The sequence below is a fragment of the Sminthopsis crassicaudata genome, chromosome 2 (genome assembly GCF_048593235.1).
Source record: "Sminthopsis crassicaudata isolate SCR6 chromosome 2, ASM4859323v1, whole genome shotgun sequence".
NCBI lineage: Eukaryota > Metazoa > Chordata > Mammalia > Dasyuromorphia > Dasyuridae > Sminthopsis > Sminthopsis crassicaudata.
In genome coordinates this window covers 103,695,204-103,708,377 of record NC_133618.1, presented here as the reverse complement: position 1 = coordinate 103,708,377, position 13,174 = coordinate 103,695,204, and the positions used below count along the sequence as shown (strand labels likewise).

Sequence of the window (13,174 nt, the reverse complement as noted above, 5' to 3'; positions counted from 1 at the left end):
TAGATGCTGACTGTACACTGAAAAGGCTTACAATTTTCATTGTAGGTGGTCTCCCTCATTAGATTGTGAGTTCCTTGAGGGCAAAGACTGTGTTTTGCCTTTCTTTCTACTCCCAGAGTTTAGCAGTTGTCTATTTTTCTTGAAGATGATGACATCAGGGAGGTGATACCATGACATGATATGAATTGGATTTAAGTGAGGGAGGGCTGTGCAGTCAGCAGCTTCACTTTCTCCTCCAGAACCATTTGGAGATATATACATCAGGATAACTGGAAAAGGCCCTGGATGCAAGGGAAATCTTGGCCTTTTAAAGTTAAGGCCTTTAACAGGCCTCAGTTTGATTAAGGGAATACTCAATCAGTGATTAAGTTAGGTAAGAAATGAGATGGAAATCTCTTTAGTATACACACATATACACACACACATATATATGTACATGTGTGTGTATGTAAAATATACATATCTCCATACAAATATAGATATATCTATGTATAGAAGAAGACCCTCAAGGATTCTGGCCAAAATAAAAACAATTGCTATTTACATTCACTCTGAATGAATTGGGGTCCAAACAATGACCAAGTGGGGCTTGGCCTGGGACCCACTGTTGGTCAATGAGAACCAGAGTAATTTGGGTTTAAGGTAAATCCCAAAGTATCTTTGGATGATCTAACATATTGCAGACACTTAATAAATGCTATTTGACTGAGCAGTACATGCTATCAAATTTTATTGAGTATTCAATAATGCAAACATCAAGCCTTCTAGGACCAATAATCAATCTGATTTCTAAGGATCCTGGTAATTATGTTTTGTATCTAGTGTTCATCAAAAGATTCCTTTCTGTCTTGCAAGAGATCCATATATTTCCCATCCACCAATTGTCAAGAAAACATGGAATGCTTATATTTCCAAGCATGGGGAAGACCAGAGTTCATCCTAGATGAGACCTAGGAACTGTCTGATGTCTGGGATCTCCAGCAGGTTTTTGGTTATAAACTACTTCTAAATTCTGATTAGTGACTGATTACTTAAGCTAATGATGAAATGAAACTATCAGTCAAAACTTTAGTTTCCTTATAGGAAACCAGGCTAGCTTTCTACAGGGCCTTGGGACCAGCCTTGGTCTCAACAGAAGTTCTGGGGGGGGGGGGAGTAGGAGCCATCACTATCATGACTTATTTCTTCTTTAAACTAAATTTTGTGGATAAAATATAATAGTAATTCCTCCTCAGTGATGAGAATCCCAATCTAGGAGAGAGGATATTCCCCCATAAAGTATATCAGGAAATTATTATTACTTTTGACTAAGAGAGAATTCCTATAGTTGGCTGGATAATAAAAATTCCATGTCACTTATTACTCCATTCACTTATACCAAGTTTATGATGTTCCCTTAAATACTTACCTATGTTTTCTTTCTATCCTAGTGGTCTATAATGGACTCTGACAACAATAATGGTTCTGTTTCTCTCTTTTGACATCCACTAAAATGTTCTCAATCACACATCTACCATCTATCTTCTCCCTGGATTTCCTCACATGAGTTTTTGTCAAAATTTACTTAATATCCCCTCCTTTTACAATTTACCTAACTTGTTCCTTTTGAATAAGCATGCCTTGCTACAGTTTATGAGTATTCTACTCCTAGGTCTCATCCCATCAAATCTTGATTGTGCCTATTGATGAGGTCCTAAGTAGGATTGGTAGATAAAGCCTGAAGTATTGATAAAGTGATGAAATTACTCTAGGTAATCAAGGAAGAGCATTGATGGGAATTAGCTCAGCCTTATAGTTCCAGGGCCTACTCCACCTTTGCAGAATCCCTTTTGGATTAGCCCATCACAGCATTTTGCCTCACAGTATCTTTCTCTCCACTCCTCCCCCATGTCTCATGGTATCTTTCTCCTTGCTAATTAACTCTTTAAGGTGCAAAATTTCTCTATGGATTTAGTCTGCCAGTTAATAGCATATTCCCTTTCTTTTGGTTAATTATGAGTTCTACTGGGGAACTTTTTTTTTTAAATAGTATTTTCTTTTTTCAAATACATGCAAAGATAGTTTTCAACATTCACCTTTGCAAAACCTTGTATTACAATTTTTCTCCCTTTCTAGCCTAACCCTCTTCTAGACAGTAAGCAATCTGATAAAGATTAGACATACAGTTCTTATAAACGTATTTCCATATTTGTCATGCTGTGCAAGAAAAATCAGATTAAAAGGGGGGAAAAAAAACATGAGAAAGAAAAAAAAAAAACAAAAACCCAAAGCAAACAACCAACCAAAAAAATGAAAATACTATGTTTTGATCCACATTCAGTCTCCATAGTTCTCTCTCTGGATGCAGATGGCTCTTTCCATTACAAGCATATTAAAATTGCCTGAATCACCAACGATGTATGTGTCCCAGTTTTCCCACATCTCTTCCAACATTCATCATTATCTTTTCCTGTCATTTTAGCCAATCTCAGAGGTGTGAAGTGGAACTTCAGAGTTGTCCTAAATTTCTCTAATCAACAGTGAAAATCTCTTATTTTTCAAGCTTGAGAGGACTGAATAGCATATTAGGATGTCAGATAGAAGAAGGATTAGATTTAACTGCTGAGGAGAAAAACGGGTGGAATGATCTAGACTGCGGGGTTCTCAAACTACAGCCTGTGGGCCGCCTGGTTATGGCAAATGGGCTGAGGGGCGGAGACAGTGTGAGTTTTAGCTTTTACTACAGTCGGGCCCTCCCACAGTCTGAGGGACAGTGAACTGGCCCCCTGTTTAAAAAGTTTGAGGACCACTGATTCTAGAGGAATTTGAAGAGAAACAAATAGGGAAGGGAATAAGCATTATTTAGTACTGATTATGTGCCAGGCACTCTGCTAAGCACTTTTTTATAAAGATTATTTCATTTGATACAACTCTGGAAGGTAGGTGCTGTTATAATCCCCATTTTACAAATGGAGAAAATGTGGCCTTGCCGAGGGTGATATAGCTAGTTAGTGTTTGAGGTCTTCCTGATTCCAGGTCTGGCCCTCTCCTTTACTGCCTATGGAGTGAAATAAAAGTAGACTGGCTTTCCTTTTAGAGGATGTAGGGACCCTCTCACAGGGAGTCTCCAATGGGAGCCCTTGTTGAGTTAGTGCAGAGAATAGACTAGAGGCCCCTGAAGGTCTTTCTAACTCCTGGTTTGTAATACTGTGACTCTTGTTATTTATTTCTAAGCAAGGCAATTTTTCCTATTCAGTAATTTACATCTTGGTGTCCAGGATATTCACTTCATTCCCCCTGCTCTGTAGGACCATAGCAAACTATAAATAGATAGAATGAATAGAGTTTATTGTTCAGTTGTGTCCAACTCTTTCTGATCTGATTTGGGTTTTCTTGGCAGAGATACAGGAATGCTTGGCCATTTCTTTCTCCAGCTCATTTTACAGATAAGGAAACTGAGGGATAAATTAAATGATTTGCCCAGGGTCACACAGCCAGAAGGTGTTTGAGGACAGATTTTGGTAAACCTCCCTTTCCTTCAAGGTCAGCTTTGGCATCACTTTTACCGGGATGATTTCCTTGATCTCTCCATCTTCTAGTTGAAAGTGTTTTCTTTTTCCTCAAATTTTCTTACAGATCTTTGAATCTTTCTGTGTCTTTTTCAACATCAATCACATCCATGTTGGAATGAGCAATGGTTTTGGATTCAGAGGCACGGAGTTCCAAACTCCAGTGAGTTAAAGAAACCTGTGTACTTTTGAGCAAATCCCTTAATATTCCTAGATCTACATTTCCTCCACTGAAAAACAAGGGGATGGGACAAGGGAAATGGTGTTTTTCATCTTTATATCCTCAGTTTCTAGGACAGTGATTTGAACACAGGGGGTCATCATTCAATCAGTCCACAAGAATTTACACTGTGCTATGCATTGGGATATGAAACCAGAGATGAAAGAGCTCTTGTTCTCAAAAGGCTTACTTTCTAATAGGCGAAATAGCATTTACCTATCCAAGTACATCAAGAAAAATACAAAATTAATGAGATAATTTAGGCAGTTTATAATTGTGGGAAAGAAAGTACTTTTTTTGTTTTATGTTTTATGCATTCACATAAGAGATCTGGCCAGGATGAAATGTTTATTATTTTCACAAAAAATGAAAAAAGATCCAGAGTAAGGGAAGAGGACACATGCTATTTCACATCCCTCTTTCTGGAATGAAATTGCATTAGTCAAATTAAGCCAAATCAATATAAATTAAAAGAATGACATATATGACATGTTTGAGGTTTAATTTTTTTTTTTTTTAAAGACCTTTTGAATAATCGGCATTGCCCTTTGGCAACTAGTGCTTTTCAAATTAGAGGGATACCTTGGAAATGAAAAGTGTACCAGAAATTTAAATACACTTGCGAAAAAAACTCCCACAAAAAAAAACAACCTAACTCTAAATATCTAGATTTTGATTCTTGTATATGATGAAGCCAGTATCTCTCAATTTGATACACTGCAGAAAGTGAACCGAGGGTCAACTCCACTCCTGCAAATCAAATCAGAGCTCGGAATGCACGGCTGAACTTCCAGAACGTCTGAATCATCAGAAATGTTTAATAAAACGGAGTTGACTTTAATGTAACAGGAATCAAGTTAGCTCCCAGACAGAGATGCAAACTTCTTCCTGGTAGGCTCCTACCCTCCTCCCGGATGACTCATCCTCCCACCACGTGAAAAGGCCAAGCACAGGCTGAAAAGGCTAAAACGTCCTGGCAAAGGACTGAAATGCCTTTGCGCGCCCCATCCTCCTCCTCTCTTTATAGCTCTGGCTTCTTCGAGCCAGGTATGGGATTCCTGAATGTGGCTGGTAGTTTGGGAGGGCTCTGCCGTGAGATGAAGAGATCACTTTGACAACCAAAGTTCATTATTTATTGCATTTAAAAAATAGTAAACCCTCCCCGCCTCTTAGCCCCATTACTCCTATTTTTTTCTTTTCTGCAAAAGGGGATTTCCCTTCCCCAAATGCCCCCTAGCCCACATATCAGATTACTACTCCCACCCTTTAACCGATAAACCCGTCTAGGCCAAGTCCGCAGCCAGCCCCACCCCAGGCGAGCATCCCCAGGAGGTCAGGGAGAGACGCACTGGTCCCTAAGCCCCGCCCATGCTCCTTCGCTCCCCCTCCTTCCCTCCCGCGACTAGAGTGGCCCAGCCAAGCCTGCCCCTTTCCGTCCCCATTGGACATTCCCGCCGTCCTTTCCCTGGATCCTACCGCTTATTGGTCCAGGTCTTCCGCGGGACCGTCCCCTCCTTTCGAGCCCCGCCCCTCTCCGCCCAGCCCCACTATTCTCTCATCCAGAGTCGCGCCAAACTGGGCGGAGAGTCCCTTGGCTCTGCTAACTCGCCTCTCTCTGCCTTCCTCCTTCCCTCCCTCCCCGGTCTGGGCGGCGGCGGTGCCTGGGGGCTGGTGGGTGGCGCGGCGCAGCGCAGAGCAGCGCAGCTGCGGGGCTCTCAGGCAGGAGGAGCCGACTCATTGTTCCGGCAGCCGTAGCCGCAGCCACCGCGCCCCTGCCCGCTTCTCTCTCTTCTCCTCATCTCGGTGTCTCTCAGTCACTCCTCGTCTCCGTTCCTCTCGGCGTTTTCCCGGGTTCCGGGTGGAAAGCCCTCCCTCCCCCGCTTCCTCCCTTCCCGGTTCTACCGCCGCCGCTACAGCATCCTTCCGAGCCCGGCCATGGAAGACCTGGACCAGTCGCCCCTGGTCTCCTCCTCCTCGGGCTCCGCCGCGGGCCCGGCCCGGCCTCAGCCAGAGTTCAAGTACCAGTTCGTGAGGGAGCCCGAGGACGAGGACGAGGAGGAGGAAGAGGAAGAAGAGGACGAGGACGAGGACCTGGAGGAGCTGGAGGTGCTGGAGAGGAAGCCGGCCGCCGGGATGACTGCAGTGCCGCTCCCGGCCAACGCCGCCGCCGCGGACGCGCCCCTCCTGGATTTCGAGAACGAGTCGGTGCCGCCGGCCCCTCGCGGGCCCTTACCCGCCGTGCCCCCTGCAGCTGCAGAGCGGCAGCCGCGCTGGGAGCCCAGCCCCGTGTCCTCGTCCTCGCCATCCCCGCCGCCCTCCTCTGTCGCCGGCGCCGCATCCCTGGAGGAAGACGAGCCCCCTTCCCGCCCCCCTCCCCCTCCCCCAACGACCAGCGTGGGTCCCCACCCAGATCCTGCGCCCCCTGCCTGGACTCCGAGCACCCCGGCCCCAGCCGCGCCCCCCTCCACTCCGGCCGCGCCCAAGCGCAAAGGATCGTCGGGCTCTGCTGGTGAGTGAGCGCCCTCCCCCATCCTGTCCTGTCCCGCCTGGGGGGAGGTGGAGCTGTGGCGCGGAGGGGAGGGTGTTGGGGGGTCCTCCCTCCCTCCGTTCTCCAAGCCCCTGGGAGCTTTGTGTGCCCCTTGCTAGGAAGGAGGCCGAGGGAGGAGGGTGGAGCTGGTGGTGGTAGTAATTGTTAGTCTGGTCCTACGCCGACTTCTTCATTGTCTGCGTCTGCCTTGCAGCAGGGACCATGTGCGTTCTCTTCTCACCACGCAGTGTCTCTACATTCTTGCCTTGCTTGCTCCCTCTTTGTTCCAGCCCCACTCCCGGTCCCTAGTTTGTGTTTAATTGGAAAACGGAGGATGCCCATGGTCAATAATGGGGAGCCGGGAGGAGTGCGGTAGATTCGGTCCGCGGGTGTGGGGGGTGACCTAGCCCTGCTGTCTGATCTCTGTGTCTACTCAGTCTGGGGAAGAGGCGAAGTTTTTCTGTGGTAACCCTGCTGCTGCCGCCTCTGCGTCGTGCTCCCCTGGTCCGCACTCAGTGGCCACCTCTAGACACTGTAGTGACGGGAAGAGCGCCTCCAGCGGCGGAGACCGGGAGGGGGAGGCAGTTTTGGTCAAGCCTGATTGCCACCGCCCAGTTTCTTGACTGATGCGATATGATGTGGCGTCTATGCTTGCAGCCACTGAGCGGAGGAACGCGACCGTCCTTTAGCTGCTGGGTCGTCTCTTTGGAGGAGGAGCAGACCTGCCAATTTTCTCTGCCGCAGCAGGGGATGATTTGTTAAAACATAGGCGCATTCAGTGCCTTTCCAGGCCCTTCTGGAAAGAAAATTTAACAATGGCAAAATGGTTGACACGTTAAAAAAAAATCACTAAACAAAAAACCACAAACCTGTAGATTCTTTGATTAGAACCAGCCAATCAAGAACAGAAAAATCAGTTTTGAGATATCAGTAATTTTTTGAATAGTGGTATATTAAAAACATTTTTCTGTTCAGGCATTTGAAATGAGTATCTTGTCTATGCAGCATCTTGTTGTCTACAATTTAAAAAAATGCATATATATATATATATTTACATTAGTTTGGTAAAGATGAATTTTTTGCTAAAAGACAGAATTCTATAAAGCTTGTGTAGATTACTTCACCTCTTTTTGTGTGAATACTTGAATATGTAGTTTTATTTTTTATGAGCCATCTTAGGCAGGAGTTCCTTTGAAAGGAAACTTAAAGCTTGTTAAAAGCTTAAACTGTTTGGTGATACAGTTTTGATTAATACAGGGTTTTATTGAGATAGTGATAGGTAGGTGATCAAGAACATAACCTCCGGCAGAAATTTATTAATGAAATCATAGAACTTCAGCATAAGGACTAGATATTAGGATTCATTCACTTTCCTATTTATCGTATTGGAAACATTTATTTTTCGTAGAGGAGACTAAAGGACACATTGGGGAGATGTAGGAATGGGTCGGAAGATTTAAAAAGTATTAAAAATAAGAAACGTTTGAAATTTAGAGACAATTTAGACAAAAGAATGTTATTTAGCGATTTTACAAAGATTTTCTGAAAGTAATTGAACTTAAAAACAATGATGATTGAAATATAAATATATTTATATTTTATATATTAAATACATAAATATAAGTAATATCAATCTTTTAGTATCCCAATCAGTACTGTTCAGAAGGCAGAAAAGAGTTATTTGAAGATGATCTTTATTCAGTTCTGTTTAGCTTTTATTAGAAATCTACTCTCTGTAGGACTACTAGATACTGAGGTGATATAACTTGAAAAATGACATAGAACTTGCCCTCCTCCAGGAGCTTAAATTCAGGAGGGGGGGGGGAAATAGAAGGAACACACATGCATATGAAGGATGACATTAAATGACAAGTCTCACATAAATGAATACCCATAGGCAACATTGAATTGAATTTTAAGAAAACATTACAAATGTCTGCACTGTTAGTTTTGCCAAAACCAAGAACAAGTTATTTAGGAGTGTTGTTTGGTATTTGTTTCACATATAGTGTCATATTTTATTAAGTTAGCCCTGAGATCCATGGAAATGTATAGAATTTAAAGCTGAATGAGACTTTAGCAACCATTTACTTAGTTTTTTACATGAGGAAACTGGCTCATAGAGGGTGTCAAAGTATCTTGCCCCCAAATCACATAGTAAGTAACATACCTTGAATTTGAACCCAGATCATCTCCCAATGTAATCTTTTAATTATACCATTTTCTTCATGTCTTTTAAAGATAAAAATCTCTCAATATTAAAATTTTAAGAGGTGTAATGGTCATTATCACTATGCCTGGTGTAGACTCCAAGAACCACAGCCTTAGATGGGTTTGAAGTATTCAGAAGCTGTTGTAACAAAAGAGTAAAAGGAATTCTGACTTGTGACTTCTAACTCAGGAATTATGTGTGGACTAAGAAAGTTAACTTTTGACTTAAGCTTTTTACCTGGTCTCTTTGCTTGGCTACCTTTTTTTTTACTTTGTTAGACTATTGTAGCATTCTTGTTGGAGTATTCAGCCTCTTGTGAGGTTTCCCCTAAGTAGAAAAGATTACACAATCTCTTTTTCTTTGTCTCCCCCTTCAATAAAGTTTAACTTGGAATTCTTAATAGCATTCTATGAATTGAAGAATTATTTAACCAGTTTATATTGGTTAGTTGTTAGAAACATTTTCCAACTAGGAATATTCAATGAGACTATCTCTTGCATCATCCCATATTTAAAATGATGCCTACATCCTGAAGCATAGTGATAATGACCAACATAACTCTATTTTAGAAGAATTTTTTAAAATCTACTAAATTGTATAGATTTGAGTCATCCCAAAAGCTTTTTTTGGGGGGGGGCGGAGAATGTTCTTTTCTGGAAAGAATAGTTATGGCACAGAAATTAAGCTGTTTGTGGAGAGGGATGTCATTGGGTTACTTATTCAGTATGGTATACTTTTTTGCTAATGACTAATGAAAAATGCTTTTGTGCTAACTAGGTGCTCTGAATCACTGCTTCAACCTTGAATTGTCTTTTTCTCACTTTATAACCTGATTTTTTTTTTTTCTTTTTATACTTTTCTGGAGTTTTCTTAAAATATAATGAAGTTCTGATCCTTTAAGGGAACTCACTGACAAAAGTAGAATTATTGAACTGTTATGTTCTGAAAGAACGCTAACAGTAATTTAATGGCTTAAGTTTTATATTGGATTTTTTGAAGGTCATCACCATCTTCTATAACATTTTTTAGTCTTAATTTCCCATGACCTGTTTGTAATATCTTTCACCTACACTTTTTTGGAAATCTTTTCCCTTTGTTATTCTTGAAGCTGTATGATTTTCTTCCTTCTTTTCCTTTTCCTTTTCCTTTCCCTTCCTTTTCTTCCCCTTCCCTTTTTCCTTTTCCTTCATTCCTTGCCTTCCTTTTTTCCCCTTTTGCTGGTTCTTCCTTATCAAATTTGGATATACAATTTGTAGTCTCCACTAACTGCTGTATAATATTCCTCTAAAAATTTTTGAACTATCACCTCTGTAGTAGATCAGTTTCCATTATATATTAAATCATAATTTTTTTTTCCTAGACTTCCTAAATTCTTAGTTATATATGTGATTCATCTTCTGTAAACTTTTTTGGATAGTTCATGAAGTCGGTAACATAAGGGAAATATGTACCTCCACCTGTTTAAACATAAGTTTTGATTTTTTTCTGCTACTTTATGTATTCCTCATGGATTAACACACAGTTGGTTGTTCCAGTATCAATTTAGGAACACTGTTTAAAGTTGAGCTGGTTGAGATAGTGGAAAAGACATTGAATTTGAGATTGGGAAGAGCTCTGTTCAAACCGCAGCTCTGACACTTGCCAGGTTACTTCTCAAAGCTTCAGGGGGTAATAATAATGTTTTTCTCACAACACCTGTGTAGGCTGGGTAGTGTTTTTTAAAATTTAAAGTGCTATAAAAATGTTGAGTAATATAGGATGTTGTTTCATAACTAGCTCCCTCTGCCCATTTTGCGTATTTTGTTTATTGATATCACAGTTCTCTAACATTTAGGCTTGAGATTTCAATTATCTTTTATTTATTAATTTATTAATTTCATCTTTTTCAATAGAAAGAAATGGTCCAAGAATAGTCATTGTCTTGCTATTTGTTCCCTTTTATTTAATGTTTTAATGATTATATAGGTGGGTAAAATAATTTTGTATAATTCAATAAAAGTATTGAGTTGTAAACTAATCTTTAGTAATCTTGCTCTAAACATCTTTAGGACAATCCATCAGTAAGTTTGATTGACTTATTGCTACTAAAATATAACATCAACTAATTTCTTTGACATTTAAAATCAGAGGTATTCATACCTAAGGTGTAGTCCTGCATATAATAACCATTTCTCACCTGTTTTTGTATCTGCTGTACATGCCTGGAGTGCTTTTGCTTTTTATCTCTACTTTTTGGAAGCCTTAGTTCTCCAAGTGTCAACTCAGGTGAAACCATTCTTATTAACATTTCCCCCCCTAAGCCCCAAATTACTTTGTATATATTTTGCACTTGTTAATGTCTGGAGTATAGTAGATGCTTAGGTTTTTATTAAAATTCATTGATATAAATGAGTAATATACTCACATTTATCCTAATGTAACATCCTTTTGTTTATCTTTCAAATTTTTGAGTGTTTTTTCTATTCCCCCTGTTCCCAATTCTGGTATTAGTGAAAAGGGTACAAATTGCCTCTATTTTTAGATTTAGGTGACAACTCAGGTTTATCAGAATGACCATCTTAAAGAATTTCTAAAAGTGGGTGTGCTTCATATAAAAGGGATACAATTGTTTTGCTAGGATAAATGACAAAATATCAGATTGATGCTATCTATTGATAGAAAGATTCGCTAATGACATTTTCCCATTTTATCTGTTAAATGATTAAAAATAGATTAATAAACTTTATGAATGATAGCTCTTGGTTCTAATTTATTTGAGCAAAAAAAAATACAGTACAAATTTTCTTAAACATAACCTCATTAAAAAATTGTCTGGTGAACATAATCAACTTGGCTCTGACTTGTAGAGTCTTAGAATGATAGAGTTGAAAAAGGTCTCAGCATCTATCAGGTCCACCTTCTACTTGAAAAGGAATTCCCATTAGAATATTAAACTTATTTGGTCTTCTAGATTCTGCATGAAGACCTCAAAGGAGGAAGAACACATAGCTCTTTATTTCCCCCCTTCTGAGTACATACTCAGATTTGCCTCTTTGGTAGAGGCAAAGAAGTTTACTTTCTCTTAAACACATCTTTCAGATATTTGAAGAGGATTATATCTTCTCTCCTCCTTCCACCCCTGTTCTCCAGGCTAAAATAATCTCTAGTTCCTTTAACCTATCCTTATGTGAAATATAAGGAAGCCTATATTGGCTTTCCAACTTGGAATGCTTTGAAAGTTTTAGTGAATTGCAAATTCAGTTTGAATTAGTATTTTGATAAGCTCAAACCAACTGCAGAAGAGGTAAATTATATGGAAAAGATGTGTGAAGTATGTCTGCTTTCAAGGAAAATCTCCTCAAATGTATGTTTTAGTAGAATATGTATAGGTCATATATTGTTAGGTCACATTTAGAATAATTATAACTTTCCTTCTGTAATCAAGAATAATACTTGATATATATGTATGATGATGGAATTTTTCTCAGAGTAAATTTACAAAGAGTTGTGCTTATCATTAATCTCTTGTGATAATTTTTTTCTTAATTGAATATTTCCCATTGACTATATAGCCAGGAATATACAGTGAATTCTAAGGATATTTTGGCCTTAATTGTGGTAATTATTTAAGCTTTAGTGTATTCGGTTTCCCTCATTCATTCATTCATAGAATGATCTCCCCTCAGATTTGTTGAGTAGCAAAATATAGGTAACTTTACTTTTTCTTTACTTCCATTATTTTACATATGTTTTTAAGCAGAAAATCCTACTTTAATTAGTGGACACTGTAAAGAATAGGTATTTTTTGATATAATTGACAAACATTTGTTGTGTCTGCTATGTGTAGAATTGCTAAACACTGAGGGAAATATAAATCTTAGCTAAGATGCCATCCTTGCCTTCATGGAACTCAGCAATTTAGTAGAGAATTATAAAATGTATTGACAATTGCGATATGCAGTATTTTACATTATTTCATATATTGTGAAGCAAAGCTTTTGTTCTTTATGAAGTTTAATAAAAATTTAGATTTGCAATGCTCTGCATACTTAATAACTAAATATGTGAGATGGAGAAGAATCAAAATTTTGACATGGGAAATTGGTGATACCACTGTTACTGCTTTTGAATATATTGAGGTTAGTAAGTCTTTTGAAAGATGAATGCAGGGGCAGCTAGGTGGCACAGTGGATAGAGCACCAGCCCTGAATTCAGGAGGACCTGAGTTCAAATTTGATCTCAGACATTTAACACTTCCTAGCTGTGTGATCCTGGGCAAGTCACTTAACCCCAGCCTGGGGGGGGGGGGGAGGAGGGGAAAAGATGAATGCAAGCAGTTGGAGGTATTAGTTTCTTTTTTTTTTCTTTTCTCTTTGAGGCTTAAGTGTCTGAGATCAGATTTGAACTCAGGTCCTCCTGAATTCAAGGCTGGTGCCCTATCCACTGCGCCACCTAGCTGCCCCGGAGGTATTAGTTTCTAACCCTAGAAAAGAGAATCAGCTGGACATAGAATTTTTTAGTTATTTAGATAGAAGTTAAAGTTGAAACTGAATGATTGACATTGCCAAAGGAGAGAATGGAAAGGGAATACTAAATATTATACTTTTGGGAATTCCTCCTTTTTTCCCTTCTGTGGTTTATTTTTGTAGCTATAGAAAAGTTAGTTGGTTGTTTTTTTTCCCCTGAGG

General features: G+C 39.8%; 1 protein-coding gene across 3 annotated transcripts in view; it reads left to right on the top strand.

The window, feature by feature from the left end:
• The first annotated feature begins 5,316 nt into the window (after window positions 1–5,316).
• The window catches only part of RTN4 (reticulon 4), a 58,912-nt gene continuing 51,054 nt past the window's right edge, over window positions 5,317–13,174 (top strand). The window contains exon 1 of one of the 3 annotated variants that reach the window (XM_074286944.1): window positions 5,317–6,277. In XM_074286944.1, coding sequence (XP_074143045.1) covers window positions 5,704–6,277 — 574 coding nt within the window. In that variant the 5' untranslated portion in view covers window positions 5,317–5,703. The remainder of the gene's footprint in view (window positions 6,278–13,174) is intronic. The other 2 variants (XM_074286946.1, XM_074286945.1) reach the window with 2 other exon arrangements.